Here is a 13788-nt window from a genome sequence, read left to right as displayed (position 1 = left end):
TATTGTAAATACAGCTGCAATGAACACTGTGGTACATGACTATTTTTGAATTATGGTTTTCTTAGGGTATATGCCCAGTAGTAGGATTGCTGTGTCGTATGGTAGTTCTATTTTTAGTTTTTTAAGGAAACTCCATACTGTTCCCTATAGTGGCTGTATCAATTCACATTCCCACCAAAGGTGCAAGAAGGTTCCCTTTTCTCCACACCCTCTCCAGCATTTGTTTGTAGATTTTTTTTTTTTTTTTTTTTTTTGCAGTACGCGGGCCTGTCACTCTTGTGGCCTCCCCCGTTGCAGAGTACAGGCTCCGGATGCACAGGCTCAGCGGCCATGGCTCACGGGCCCAGCCGCTCCGCGGCATGTGGGATCTTCCCGGACCGGGGCACAAATCCGGGTCCCGTGCATCAGCAGGCGGACTCTCAACCACTGCGCCACCAGGGAAGCCCTGTTTGTAGATTTTTGATGATGGCCATTATCACTGGTGTGAGATGATACCTCACTGTAGTTTTGATTTGCATTTCTCTAATGATTAGTGATGTTGAGCATCCTTTCATGTGTCTGGTGGCAATCGGTATATCTTCTTTGGGGAAATGTCTATTTAAGTCTTCTGCCCATTTTCTTTTTTTTTAAGCATCTTTACTGGAGTACAACTGCTTCACAATGGTGTGTTAGTTTCTGCTTTATAACAAAGTGAATCAGCTATACATATACATACATCCCCGTATCTCCTCCCTCTTGCATCTCCCTCCCACCCTCCCTATCCCACCCCTCTAGGTGGTCACAAAACACTGAGATGATCTCCCTGTGCTATGCGGCTGCTTCCCACTAGCTATCTATCTTACATTTGGTAGTATATATAAGTCCACCCACTCTCTCAATTCGTCCCAGCTTACCCTTCCCCCTCCCCCTCCCCGAGTCCTCAAGTCCATTCTCTACATCTGCGTCTTTATTCCTGTCCTTTCTGCCTATTTTTGGATCGGGTTGCTGGTTTCTTTGATATTGAGCTGCATGAGCTGCTTGTAAATTTTAGAGATTAATCCTTTGTCAGTTGCAAATATTTTCTCCCATTCTGAGAGTTGTCTTTTCATCTTGTTTACGGTTTCCTTTGCTGTGAAAAAGATTTTGTTTCATTAGGTCCCATTTGTTTAGTTTTGTTTTTATTTCTATTTCTCTAGGAGGTGGGTCAAAAAGGATCTTGCTGTGACTTATGTCACAGAGTATTCTGCCTATGTTTTCTTCTAAGAGTTCTATAGTATCTGGCCTTACATTTAGGTCTTTAATCCATTTTGAGTTTATTTTTGTATATGGTGTTAGGGAGTGTTCTAATTTCATTCTTTTGCATGTAGCTGTCCAGTTTTCCCAGCACCACTTACTGAAGAGGCTGTCTTTTTTCCATTGTATATTCTTGCCTCCTTTATCAAAAATAAGGTGACCATATGTGCATGGGTTTATCTCTGGGCTTTCTATCCTTTTCCATTGATCTATATTTCTATTTTTGTGCCAGTACCATACTGGCTTGATTACTGTAGTTTTGTAGTACAGTCTGAAGCCCAGGAGCCTGATTCCTCCAGCTCCGTTTTTCTTTCTCAAGACTGCTTTGGCTATTCGGGATCTTTTGTGTTTCCATACAAATTGTGAAATTTTTTGTTCTAGTTCTGTGAAAAATGCCATTGGTAGTTTGATAGGGATTGCACTGAATCTGTAGATTGCTTTGGGTAGTATAGTCATTTTCACAATGTTGATTCTTCCAATCCAAGAACATGGTATATCTCTCCAACTGTTCGTTATCACCTTTAATTTCTTTCATCACTGTCTTATAGTTTTCTGCATACACACACGTCTTTTGCCTCTCTAGGTAGGTTTATTCGTAGGTATTTTATTCTTTTTGTTGCAATAGTAAATGGGAGTGTTTCCTTAATTTCACTGTCAGATATTTCATCATTAGTGTATAGGAATGCAAGAGATTTCTGTGCATTAATTTTGTATCCTGCAACCTTACCAAATTCATTGATTAGCTCTAGTAGTTTTATGATAGCATCTTTAGGATTCTCTATGTATAGTATCATGTCATCTGCAAACAGGGACAGCTTTACTTCTTCTTTTCCGATTTGGATTCCTTTTATTTCTTTTTCTTCTCTGATTGCTGTGGCTAAAACTTCCAAAACTATGTTGAATAATAGTGGTGAGAGTGGAGAACCTTATCTTGTTCTTGATCTTAGAGGAAATGGTTTCAGTTTTTCACCACCGAGAACCATGGCGGCTGTGGGTTTGTCATACATGGCCTTCATTATGTTGAGGAAAGTTCCCTTTATGCCTACTTTCTGGAGGATTTTTATCATAAATGGATGTTGAAGTTTGTCAAAAGATTTTTCTGTATCTATTGAGATGATCATATGGTTTTTCTCCTTCAATTTGTTAATATGGTGTATCACGTTGATTGATTTGCGTATATTGAAGAATCCTTGCATTCCTGGAATAAATCCCACTTGATCATGGTGTATGATCCTTTTAATGTGCTGTTGGATTCTGTTTGCTAGTATTTTGTTGAGGATTTTTGCATCTATGTTCATTAGTGATATTGGCCTGTAGTTTTCTTTCTTTGTGACATCTTTGTCTGGTTTTGGTATCAGGGTGATGGTGGCCTCGTAGAATGAGTTGAGGAGTGTTCCTCCGTCTACTATATTTTGGAAGAGTTTGAGAAGGATAGGTGTTAGCTCTTCTCTAAAAGTTTGATAGAATTTGCCTGTGAAGCCATCTGGTCCTGAGCTTTTGTTTGTTGGAAGATTTTTAATCACAGTCTCAATTTCAGTGCTTGTGATTGGTTTATATTTTCTATTTCTTCCTGGTTCAGTCTCGGAAGGTTGTGCTTTTCTAAGAATTTGTCCATTTCTTCCAGGTTGTCCATTTTATTGGCATATAGTTGTCTGTAGTAATCTCTCATGATCCTTTGTATTTCTGCAGTGTCAGTTTTTATTTCTCCTTTTTCATTTCTAATTCTATTGATTTGGACTCATACCTTTCTGCTACTACGTATCTGCTGATGTAATTTCTACCATCTGCAATGCCATTTGATTCATTCATTCATTTAATAAACAGTTACTAAGCCCCTAAAATATACTAAACATTTAGTATATCTCTGCCCTTAAAAATCTCAGTCTAACGAGAAAGCAGAGACATAAACCAGGTAAACAAAATACAGTCTGGTAAATGTCATAAAAGGGGAATGCACAGGATGCTAGGGGAGCGCAGAGAAAAAGCATAAAGCAAAGACTGGAAGTGTGAGGCAAGGTTTCCTGGAGTAGGGAGCATCTAAGGTGAGTTATTAAGAAAGTCAGTGAGGTCGTAGAGTATAAGGTATTGTAGGCATGTATAAAGCACAAACTAGGCTATATCTAAGTCACTCAGTTGGCTAGGCTAGAGAATATGTTTGAAGGAGGAGGAGTAATAAATGATAAAACTGGAAAGGTACAAGAGGCCAGTAACATGATGGACCTTACATACAACGCCATGAAAGCGCCATTTTATTCTAAAAGCAATAAGCAGCAGCAGGATACACTGGGAAGTATACAAGTTGAGGAATTCCCATGACCTAAATCTGAATTCAATCTCTTGTGTCATTTACTTGCTATGTGACTTTCATCAAATTTGCCTCTCTAACCTTCAGTTTCCTCAACTATAAAATAGGAATTAATAATATCAACTTTGCCAGGATTCTAACAAGAAGTTAATTCATGTAAATCTCCTAGCACAAGGGTCAGCAAACTATAGCTTGGTTTGCCAGCAATGAATGGTTTTACATTTTTAAAGGATTGTTTATTTAACAAACAACAACAACAACAATATAGAACAGAAATCTTCCATGACCCACAAGGCCAAAACATTTACTATACGGCCCTTTACATAAAAATCTTACCAACTCCTACCCTTAAGCTCATAATAGGCAACCAAAAAACAGTAACATTATTAAGGATTTTAAGTAGGGAATTTCAGCAATATTGAAAGAATTTTAAAAGGATTTCTCTGGTGACAATGCCTACAAAGAAACAGAAGTTAAAGCAGCAATAATGGATGTTGGGAAACAAGCAAGGAGAATGCTGCCGTAATCCATTAACTTTTCCTTTCCTCCTAACTATAAAGGTGAGATCAACTTCCACCTCCTCTCTTTATCGCTGTAGGCTACAACCCCATATGTACTCTGCTATACGGTACAGCACTTAATGTTCTTTGTCACTTAGCATATTCTGCCTTCACTTGCTTGCTATTTATCCAGGCTTAAATCCCCGTAAGTGTAAGTTGTATAAGAGTAAATATTTTGGAGTCAAACAGATCGTTTTAAATATTAGTTTTATCAATATTTAAGATTTGTTATTTAACTCATATGGCTCCTAACAATAAGAAACAGTACAGCTAACATATATTGCGTTTTTTAGTTTTGTTTTGCTTTTTTACTTCAGACGTGCCGCATACTGTTTTAAGCACTTTACAGGCATTACTTCATTTAACCCTCCCAACAACCCTGTAGGATAAGGATTATTAATTACTATCTCCTTATTACAGATGAGGAAACTGAAGCATGGAGAAGTTAAATGAGTTTCCCAAGAGCTAGAAAGTGAAGGATCAAAGACTCACATTCTTAACCAGCTAGAGAATGAGAATCATACTGTCTAATTCACAGGACTTTTCTGAACACTAATTTTGATTACATATTTAAAAGGGAAGGTGATGACTTTCACAGTCCTTAGTACTCAGTAGTCTGATAAATATTAGTTCCACTTCCTGGTATAAAAGACTATATTCTGAACTTTTTATTCCCCAGAACCCTGAATTTAACAGTTTATAGCCAGTAGAAGCTTAATAAATATTCATTAATAGGTTAGATATACTTTTGGTGATTCAAATTCTTATTATTTCAAGGTTATCATCCTGTACATAATTCACAATATATTATTTCATGAATTTATATGTAGATTTTGCAGCAGATTGCACTACATATGAACCTATAGCAGAACATACCTTGTCAGTTTTTTGGCTTTGTTTAAATATAAACATTATGATCAAAGAGCTATGGATATACATGTAAAGATCCCAGCAAAGTCTGTGTATAGAAAGACATTAAGGTTGGTATATCCTAAATCTAGTTCTATTCTCTTATCAGTATTTGTAACTGGTATTATATAACTGAAATATTTTACTCATTTAGGGAATCTAAGTAATTTGGGGAGAGAAAAATAAAAAGATTCTAAACTATGAGATTACAGAGAGAGGTTCTCTCTGCAAAAGATGACTATTAAGAAAGATAAAGTGTCGTAACTTCTATTTTGTGTCACCAATTTCTACTGTTAATAAAGGAAAACAATATAAAAGACCACAATTACCAGGCGTCTGTCTATTCAGCATGAATGATGAGTCTCTCACACAGCAAAGTGAACTACTTATTTCTTCAAAAAATTAGAAATAAATTTTTACCTATAATGAGATTTTAAAGTAGACTGAAAAAAATTAATGAAAAGTAATAATCCTGCTACAAAAGAGGATACAAAACAAAAATTCTGTTACTACTTATCAATTTTTGCCTTGTGAACAGAAAGATTCTTGGCTAAACCCAAAGTTATTTGATTTCTGAGACATAACATGAAACACAGAAATTTTTTTTTTTTTTTTTTTTTTTTGCGGTACACGGGCCTCTCACTGTTGTGGCCTCTCCCGTTGCGGAGCACAGGCTCCAGACGCGCAGGCTCAGCGGCCATGGCTCACAGGCCCAGCTGCTCCGTGGCATGTGGGATCTTCCGGGACCGGGGCTCGAACCCGTGTCCCCTGCATCGGCAGGCGGGCTCTCAACCACTGTGCCACCAAGGAAGCCCAGAAATATATTTTTTTTAACATTACCTAATCATGGGGCTTCCCTGGTGACGCAGTGGTTGAGAGCCCGCCTGCCGATGCAGGGGACACGGGTTCGAGCCCCGGTCCCGGAATTTCCCACATGCCACGGAGCAACTAAGCCTGTGCGCCACAACTACTGAGCCTGCACTCTAGAGCCCGTGAGCCACAACTACTGAAGCCCGCACACCTAGAGCCCATGCTCCCCAACAAGAGAAGCCATCGCAATGATAAGCCCGTGCACTGCAACGAAGAGTAGCCCCTACTCGCCGCAACTAGAGAAAGCCCACACACAGCAACAAAGACCCAACTCTACCAAAAATAAATGATTAATTTTTTTTAAATTACCTAATCAGAACGCAGCTGCATGCAATTGTGTAATTAAAATTTCAAAAAGTAAATGAAGGATAATCACCACATCAAATGCATCATAACCTTACCTTGCAGAGCAAAATTTCCTAAGAAATCTATTAAACTTTTTAGAAAACTATGCAGAAAACTTACAAAAGTGAAACCATTGATGCTGAAATGTTTTGGGAAAAAGGTCAGGTGACAGCCAGGTTCAAAGTAAACATGGAATTCTTCATTAACCATACATTTTTTATCACAAAAGTTTGTTCCCTTCTTTTTAACTCTATGTTTAGTACTTCATTTATGATTTAGTTTCTCTCTGCTTCCTGTGTCCTGCTCCAACCTAGCTATCAAACTAAAAAAAAAAAAAAATTCTCCACACTGTTTTTAATTAATGTTTTTCAAAAGAAACAATATTCTCCACTGATCAAAAAACCCAAATTATTCAGAAAATCTTCAGTAAAGGATTAAGGGCCCTCCAAATGTGTATAGGGATTAATGGGAAGACAATGAGAGATCATGAAAGGGGTAGGGAAGAGAGAAAAGAAGGGAGAGGGAAAAAGAGGGGGGGAAAGCTAGCCCCTCTTTCCCAAACAAGTTAAGCATCATTATCTGCCATGTATCACTGGACTTAGCATCTTCACTTTTCTAACTCATATTTCATATTTCCCTCAAAACTCAACCTTAACACCCCTTCATGATAAAAACACTCAACAAACTAGGAACAGAAGGGAACTTCCTCAACCTGATAAACAGCATCTATGAAAACCCCATTAGCTAATATCAAATAGTGGAAGACTGAATGCTTTCCCCCCCCAAGATCAGGAATAAGACAAGAATATCTGCTCTTGACACTGCTTTTCAACAATGTTTAGCCAGGGCAATTAGGCAAGAAAATGAAATAAAATGCATCCAGATTGGAAAAGAAGAAAAACTATACTTATTTACAGGTGACATGATCCTTGTTATACAGAAAAGCAGATGGAATTCATTTAAAAAACTATTAGAACTAATAAACAAGTTCAGCAAGGTTGCAGAATACAACATCAATACATGAAAGTCAGTTGTATTTTTTCATACTTGCAATGAGCTGCCCAAAAATGAAATTAAGAAAACAGTTCTATTTACAACAGCATCTAAAAGAATAAAATATTTAAGAGAAAATGCAACAAAAAAAGTGTAAAACTTTGAAGACTACAAAACACTGTCAAAAGAAATTAAAAATCTAAATATATGGGAAGATCCCACGTTCATAAATAGGAAGACTCATTTAATACTGTCAAGATGGTGACGCTCCCCAAATTATCTACAGACTTAACACAATTCCTATCAAAATTCTCGCTGGCTTCTTTGCAGAAATTGATAAGCTAACCCTAAAATTCATATGGAAATACAAGTACATCAGTGATTGCCTAGAATTAGGGGTATGGGAGAATGAGTGATAACTCAAAAGAATACAGGATTTATATTTCAGGTGACTAAAATGTTCTATAAATTTTGGTGAAGGCTGCACAAATGTGAATATACTAAACACTACTGAGATATTTTTTAAATGGGCTACTTCTATAAGTGAATTATATCTCAAAAAAGCTGTTACCAAAACAAATCTCTCAACTTTGAGTAGTCTCTGGCCCACTCACCATTCCATTTTACGTTACTCCCTCACAGAATGTCTGCAAACAGTTTATATTGTAGTGACTCGCACTTGTTCATTTATTGTTTTGAAACAACTAAATTATATGCTTTATTTACCTTATTCATAAGCTATAAGCTTCACAAGGGTCTCTTCTACTTTCTTTTTAGAACGAAGTATAATAATGGGTACAGAAGAGGCTCAAAATGCAAAACATTAGAAATACTTAACATGGAGAAGTTAGCCAGACTACTCAAAAATCTTTCTTTTGGAGAATACAGACACATATAAAACTCCCCAGATTCCTAACCAAACTGTTTAGAATAAAGACAAATAAAAGTATACCCAGAACTGAGGTTTCACTTTACAATAATCCTAGGCAGTAAAAGAGTAAGCTGCAATTCAATTAAAATTAAAGTCCAGAAATAAAATTAATGTATTATGGTTCAGTATTAGTGCAGGTGGTCAAAGAAAGTTGTAGTATTTTCATTATGAAACATGAACACAAGTTAATAATTGAGCCTTTGTTGTTTACTTGATGATTTTATTGTTCTTTCTGGGTTAAGCCTCACAAATATTAATTATAATGACTTTAGAATTACAAAAAACAGCAACAGAAAACACTAGAACACAGTAAGGTCCATCTAAATGATATTTTAAAACAATAATAATAGTAATGCTCTATCCCAACAGAAAAAAGAAAATTTAAAAATATGTTTCCCATGAAACTATACCTCAGAAACTGAAATTCAAAGTCAACTGATTTCAAAGTACAAAGAGAAATAACTCAAACAGCCAGAACCCAGTAGACCACAACGGCAAGCAATAACTGGATGGCAAAGGAGAGACCCACTAAAGGTTATAAAATCCAATTGTAATGGTCTTTGTAAAATCTGTATCTTTAAATAGCTGCTGACGTTTACTTGTCATTCAAACCTACCTTGGAAGAAATGTCCTTCTTCTCCTCCTGTGGCTCTTATTCCTTCCCTTCTCTTCCCACTACTCCCCACCCCTTCACACAATTTTACGCTTTGAAGATGGAAAGCAATTTTTAGTATTATAATTTACCTTTCAGACATAATTTCACAAATATATGCTACCATCTAAAATAACATCATGAAATGCCCCAAGTTGTCCACCACCCAGGGACTACATTCCCATCCCCCTTGCATTCAAATAAGGCTCTGTGACAAATTATCACCAATGAAATGTGGGCAGATGTTTGTCTTTGGGGGTTCTTAAGAAATGTCCTGTGGGTAACAGGCAGGGCTCCAAGGCTCCAGGGAATGGTGGAGACATAAGATGTAAGGCGTCTGGTTTCCTCAATTACCACATGGAGGTAAGCCACAAGCCTGCTAACAAGGAGCACCTGCACTGGACTGTTATGTGAGCAAAATACAAACTTACATGTGTTAAGCCACTGAAATTCTGGGGTATATTTATTACCCTAATTAGCATTACCCAAAGTAAAACATGCATAAACCTTAAGTATTTCAATTCCCCCTAATTAAAGACATTTATAAGGGATATTTCGGAAAGACTGTTTAAAAGGCCACTTAAGTAACATTAAATTTTAAAACCTAAACAATTTTCCACCTTGATTTTACTGTAATTACTTTAAAATGATAGCAAGAAGAGTCCACTGTTAGTAATAAATTTCACTCTTCACATATCTTAACATATTATTTCAGTACCACCTGTTTTCATGATTATTACAGAAAAATGTCCTCCTCAATTCTCCCAATTTAAAAAAAATTACAAAGTGTTTTAAAATACCATAATTCATAATGTCTAATGAAAATTATCAAATACCTAGTTAAGGGCAAAATTCACTTCCATTTTATTGTTTTTAAAGTATTAAAAATTATCACATAGTTTTTAAATTAAGAATTCTTCCTTTCAATATAACCATATGGCAGATAATTCTGTTCACTGTAAATGCACATACACCCATAACAGATACACTTTAACAAAACCATGACATTTTGCATTCTAATAAAGTTCTCCCGCCTATCCTTCACAAAAATACTTCAAAAATGTGTTGAAATTTTAGTGCTTTACTAGGTTTTTTTTTTTAAGCTTAACATTGCTGATATAAATAATAATGATATAAGGCCTAAGGAAACCTGGTGTTAGTAAACTGAGACATTACAAACTTAAACCAATGAAACTCCTCCCACATCATCTTCACCCTGCCGTCACCAAAAAAAAAAAAAAAGAGAAAAAGAAAAAATGCTTTATTTAACCTTTCTGTTGTCTTTACCTTAAACTCCATACCATTATTTTTTCCAGCACAATACAATTAAAATTAAATGAACAGCCCACTTACCACTCCAAACAGAATAATAAAAATGGAAAATTACTGAAAGTTGATAGAAGATTTTTGCTTCCACTCAGGAAAATATTCCAAAAGTTTTTGTTTTGTTTTCTCCAGAATCAGTCAACATGAACTAAAACAATTACATAGCAATTCTGTGGCACTTATAGTTTGTGGCTCTATATAAATAAACTCTAGGTCCTTGATCCTTTTTGATGTTTGATTATATTGGAACATATATGTGCTATATATAGCTTAAACAATTTTTTCCAGGGCTACATAGCAAGAACTCACAAAAACAGTAATGAAACTGAAAGATGGCCTATTCGAAAATATGAAAACAAATCAAGTATGACTAGATAGTCTCCATAAACTGGTACACTAGGCTATTTTAATGACAGTCAGTTCAAGGAAAAAGGACTTCTAAAATACATTTAACATTGTTTATATATACTTTATGCATATCAAAGGACTCAAATGTTCTGTTGTCTTGATTTTTAACTTAAGGTGACATAATATTTCTCTCAGTAATCCAGTAAGTATTTGTACTTATACATGTTTTTCAATGCCTACAGTCAGGGCTGCAAGAGGAAGAACTAGTATTTAACTAAGCAGCTATTATGTGCCAAACATATGTTTTTTCAATTTATCCTCAGGACAACCTTACTATAAACGTCTTATCCCCTTGTTACCTATGAGAAAACAGACTTACAGACATTAGGTACCTTGCCTAAGGTAAAACAGCCAAGAAAAGTGGCATAGCCAGAGTTTTGAGGTCCCTAAAACAAGTCCTTTTTCCACTGAACAACATGTGTTGTTTTTCCAGTAGTGTTCATAGAAAACAGCTCTCCACCCCTCCTGCTCTTCTGCTCACTTCCCAGTGAACAGCAGGAAACATTTCTTTGTGAGACCAGGTTCAGAAAGGAGCAATCTCTGACCATTACACAGAGCATGGCCTGCAAGGATGGAATCTGTATGACGACTTCATCCATAGGGTTTTAGCTAGATGAGCTAACTAGACGCAAATAGAGGGTGGAGTAGATAAAGTAAAGAGCAAATAATCATTCAAATACCATTTATATTTGGTTCTGAAATGCACTGTATGCCTACTGACAGCAGATTTACCTCTACAGTTGCGTTCTGCTTAAACTACTCTCAAAATAGCCTTCGAAGAGCACACACTTGGAGTAGACCATACGGGCTGCCTGATCTAGGTTTCGGATACTGTGAGGGAAAACTTGTTTATACGTGACTATCTTGACTGACAACTAAGATAACTAGAGGCAATAAGGTAGTATCTCCTAAAATATAGTACTGTGCTTCCCATGTGTACAAAAGGCTCAGCTAAACTCCCTGAACACAATGCATCTAAACAGCCTAAGCTGAAGAGTCGGCTGTGCTAAGGAGGATGACAGCTCCAGTAACTTCCTCTTCCTCACCGACCTCCTCAGCTCGGCGTGTACACCCCTTTCCCCCTAGGAGGCAGGATAAAACAATTTCAAATGCACGAAATCCATCCAATCCTACCAACACCATAGGGCAGGGAAGCCAGCTTCCATTTCTTCCCCCGCCCCTCCGAGAAAAATTTTATCTTAAAAAAAAATGCGTAAGTATTATCAACGAAAAAGTATTTGCAACGAAAAAAGAGCTGAAAATATGTACTCAGTCCCTCCACACAGCCTTAAGGAAAGGATGAAAAGAAGGGATCTCGACACCGCGTCTTCTCGAGATTTACTGCTTTGATTCACTTTCCCTCGGGTCCCACCGCCGGCCAGAGGGTAGAGCTTGCGGTCGGAACGCCGAAATATGCCTTCGCCTCTCCTCAGGAGACGTGGGGGCGGCCAAGGCGACGGCGATCGGTGCGTCCCGCCTCCGACCCTCACCTGCCCAGGCCCTAGGCAGCGCCCTGGGCCCGCGCGGGCCCGGCGCCCCGGGAGGCGTCCGGGGAGGCTGATGAGAGGCAGGCAGGCGGGCGGGCGGACGCCGAGGCGCTTAGGCCGCGCTGCAGGCCGGCGCGCTTCCTGCCGCGGCCCCGGGAACGGCGGCGCGGCCCCGACCCACAGCTCCCGGGCCCCGCTGCTGTGTGTGTGCGGAACACACACTCACCCTCTCCGGACGCCGCGGAGCAGCTCTCACCTGCGAGGCTCCTGAGCCTCGGCCACAAAGGGGGAGGGACACGCCACTCGGGGGTCCCAAACACACGGAACCCGCCCCCAGAGTCCCGGGCCCTGGGCGCGGACCACCCCCCCCCCAAACACACACACGCACGCACACCCCGGAACCTTCGCCGCTTCAGACAGAGACGCGGGTCATCCCCGCACCCGACACACACCCACTCGCTGTGGGTCCTCAGGCCGCCTCCCCGGCCGCCGAAGTCCCAACTCGCACACCCCCAGGCACATCTGTCCTTCTCCCACCTCATTTCCCCGGGGACGCGCTCCTCTTCCCAACACTCTCGATCCTACTCGGAGGCACAAAAACACTCTACCTCATTCTCTTCCTCTGGCCCAGAAGGAGCAACAGCAGCCATTTCCCCGCGGCAGGGGAAACACACACACACCAACACGCGCGCGCGCGCGCGCGCCAGGCCCCCACAGATGCTTCCCCTCCGGAGCCGCGGCCGCAGACGCAAACACAAACACCCACTGGCGGGCCTCGCTACCGCCCGCCCCGAAGGGAATCCGCGGCGGCGGCGGCGGCGGCGGCGGGCAGGGCCCGGATCCCGACTCGCGGGCGGGCGCGCAGGGCGCCCGGGCCTGGGGTCGCCGAGGGCCTGCGCCCCCTCCTCACCTGCATTCAGCGCGCCGGGGTCCGGGCGGCGACGGCGGCGGCGGCGGCGGGGCGGCTGCTGCTGGTGCTGGTGCTGCGGCGGCGGGGGAGGCGGCGGCGGCGGTGGCGGCGGGGCTGAGGGCAGCAAAGACATGCAGGCAGCCCGCCGGGGGAAGAGGCACCGGCCGGAGGGGACGCGGGGCGGGCAGGCCGGGCCGGGCCGCCGAGAAACGGCAGAGGCGGCGGCGAGGAGGACGGCTGAGGGGAGCGAGGAGACGGATGGGGGGCTGGGAGGGGGCCGCGCCGCCGGGCTTCGGGGACGGTGACCCTGGGCGCGCAGGAGAGGCCCCGCGGCCGCGGCCGCCGACGCGAAGGGCCCTGCTGGAGGAAGCTGCGCCCCCGCAGCCGCCGGAGCCGCGGCTATTACTCGGAGAGCCGCACAGAGCCTGGCCTTGGCCTTGGCCTCCTGGCGCCGGGGCTGCCGCCGCTGCGGGGGTTGCTGCTGCGCCTGCTGCTGCTGGAGCCGAGGCTGCTGCACAGAGACGCCAGCTTTTGGTGCCTCCGCTCTCGCTCACACACGTTCACACCCCCGAGGGCCGGGGGAGAGGCGTCCGCGCGCTATCGGTATTGAGATTAATAAGAAGGTGCAGAGAGTGCGAGAAGGAGGAGGGTTGATTGACGTGGAGGGGCTGGCGAGAGTCAGTCACTCCCAGGCGCGGAGGGGTGGGGTGAGGGGGAGGAGGCGGAGCTCCAGCGCCGCGCCTTGGCCCCACCCCCGGGGCGCCGCGTTGGGTCGTGGTGCGCGTGCGCGCGCGGCTGCCAGCTCTCTTACCCATTTTCT

The 13788-nt window shown here is 41.6% G+C and overlaps 1 protein-coding gene across 4 annotated transcripts in view; it reads right to left on the bottom strand.

Annotated features, from left to right (window-relative positions):
* CNOT6L (CCR4-NOT transcription complex subunit 6 like) overlaps positions 1 to 13098 on the bottom strand; it is a 119386-nt gene extending 106288 nt beyond the window's left edge. Inside the window, exon 1 of one of the 4 annotated variants that reach the window (XM_033406472.2) lies at positions 12969 to 13098. Coding sequence is in view for 3 of the 4 variants with exons in the window: in XM_033406471.2 (XP_033262362.1) it covers positions 12667 to 12671 (5 nt within the window). In the remaining variant the exon portion in view is untranslated. Of the gene's footprint in view, positions 1 to 12595; positions 12810 to 12968 lie in introns of those variants that run through there. The other 3 variants (XM_033406471.2, XM_033406470.2, XM_004280172.4) reach the window with 3 other exon arrangements.
* Between the last annotated feature and the right edge of the window lie 690 nt (positions 13099 to 13788).

Source organism: Orcinus orca, chromosome 4, assembly GCF_937001465.1.
Source record: "Orcinus orca chromosome 4, mOrcOrc1.1, whole genome shotgun sequence".
In the NCBI taxonomy this organism is placed as follows: domain Eukaryota; kingdom Metazoa; phylum Chordata; class Mammalia; order Artiodactyla; family Delphinidae; genus Orcinus; species Orcinus orca.
This window is presented reverse-complemented; position numbering and strand designations above follow the sequence as displayed.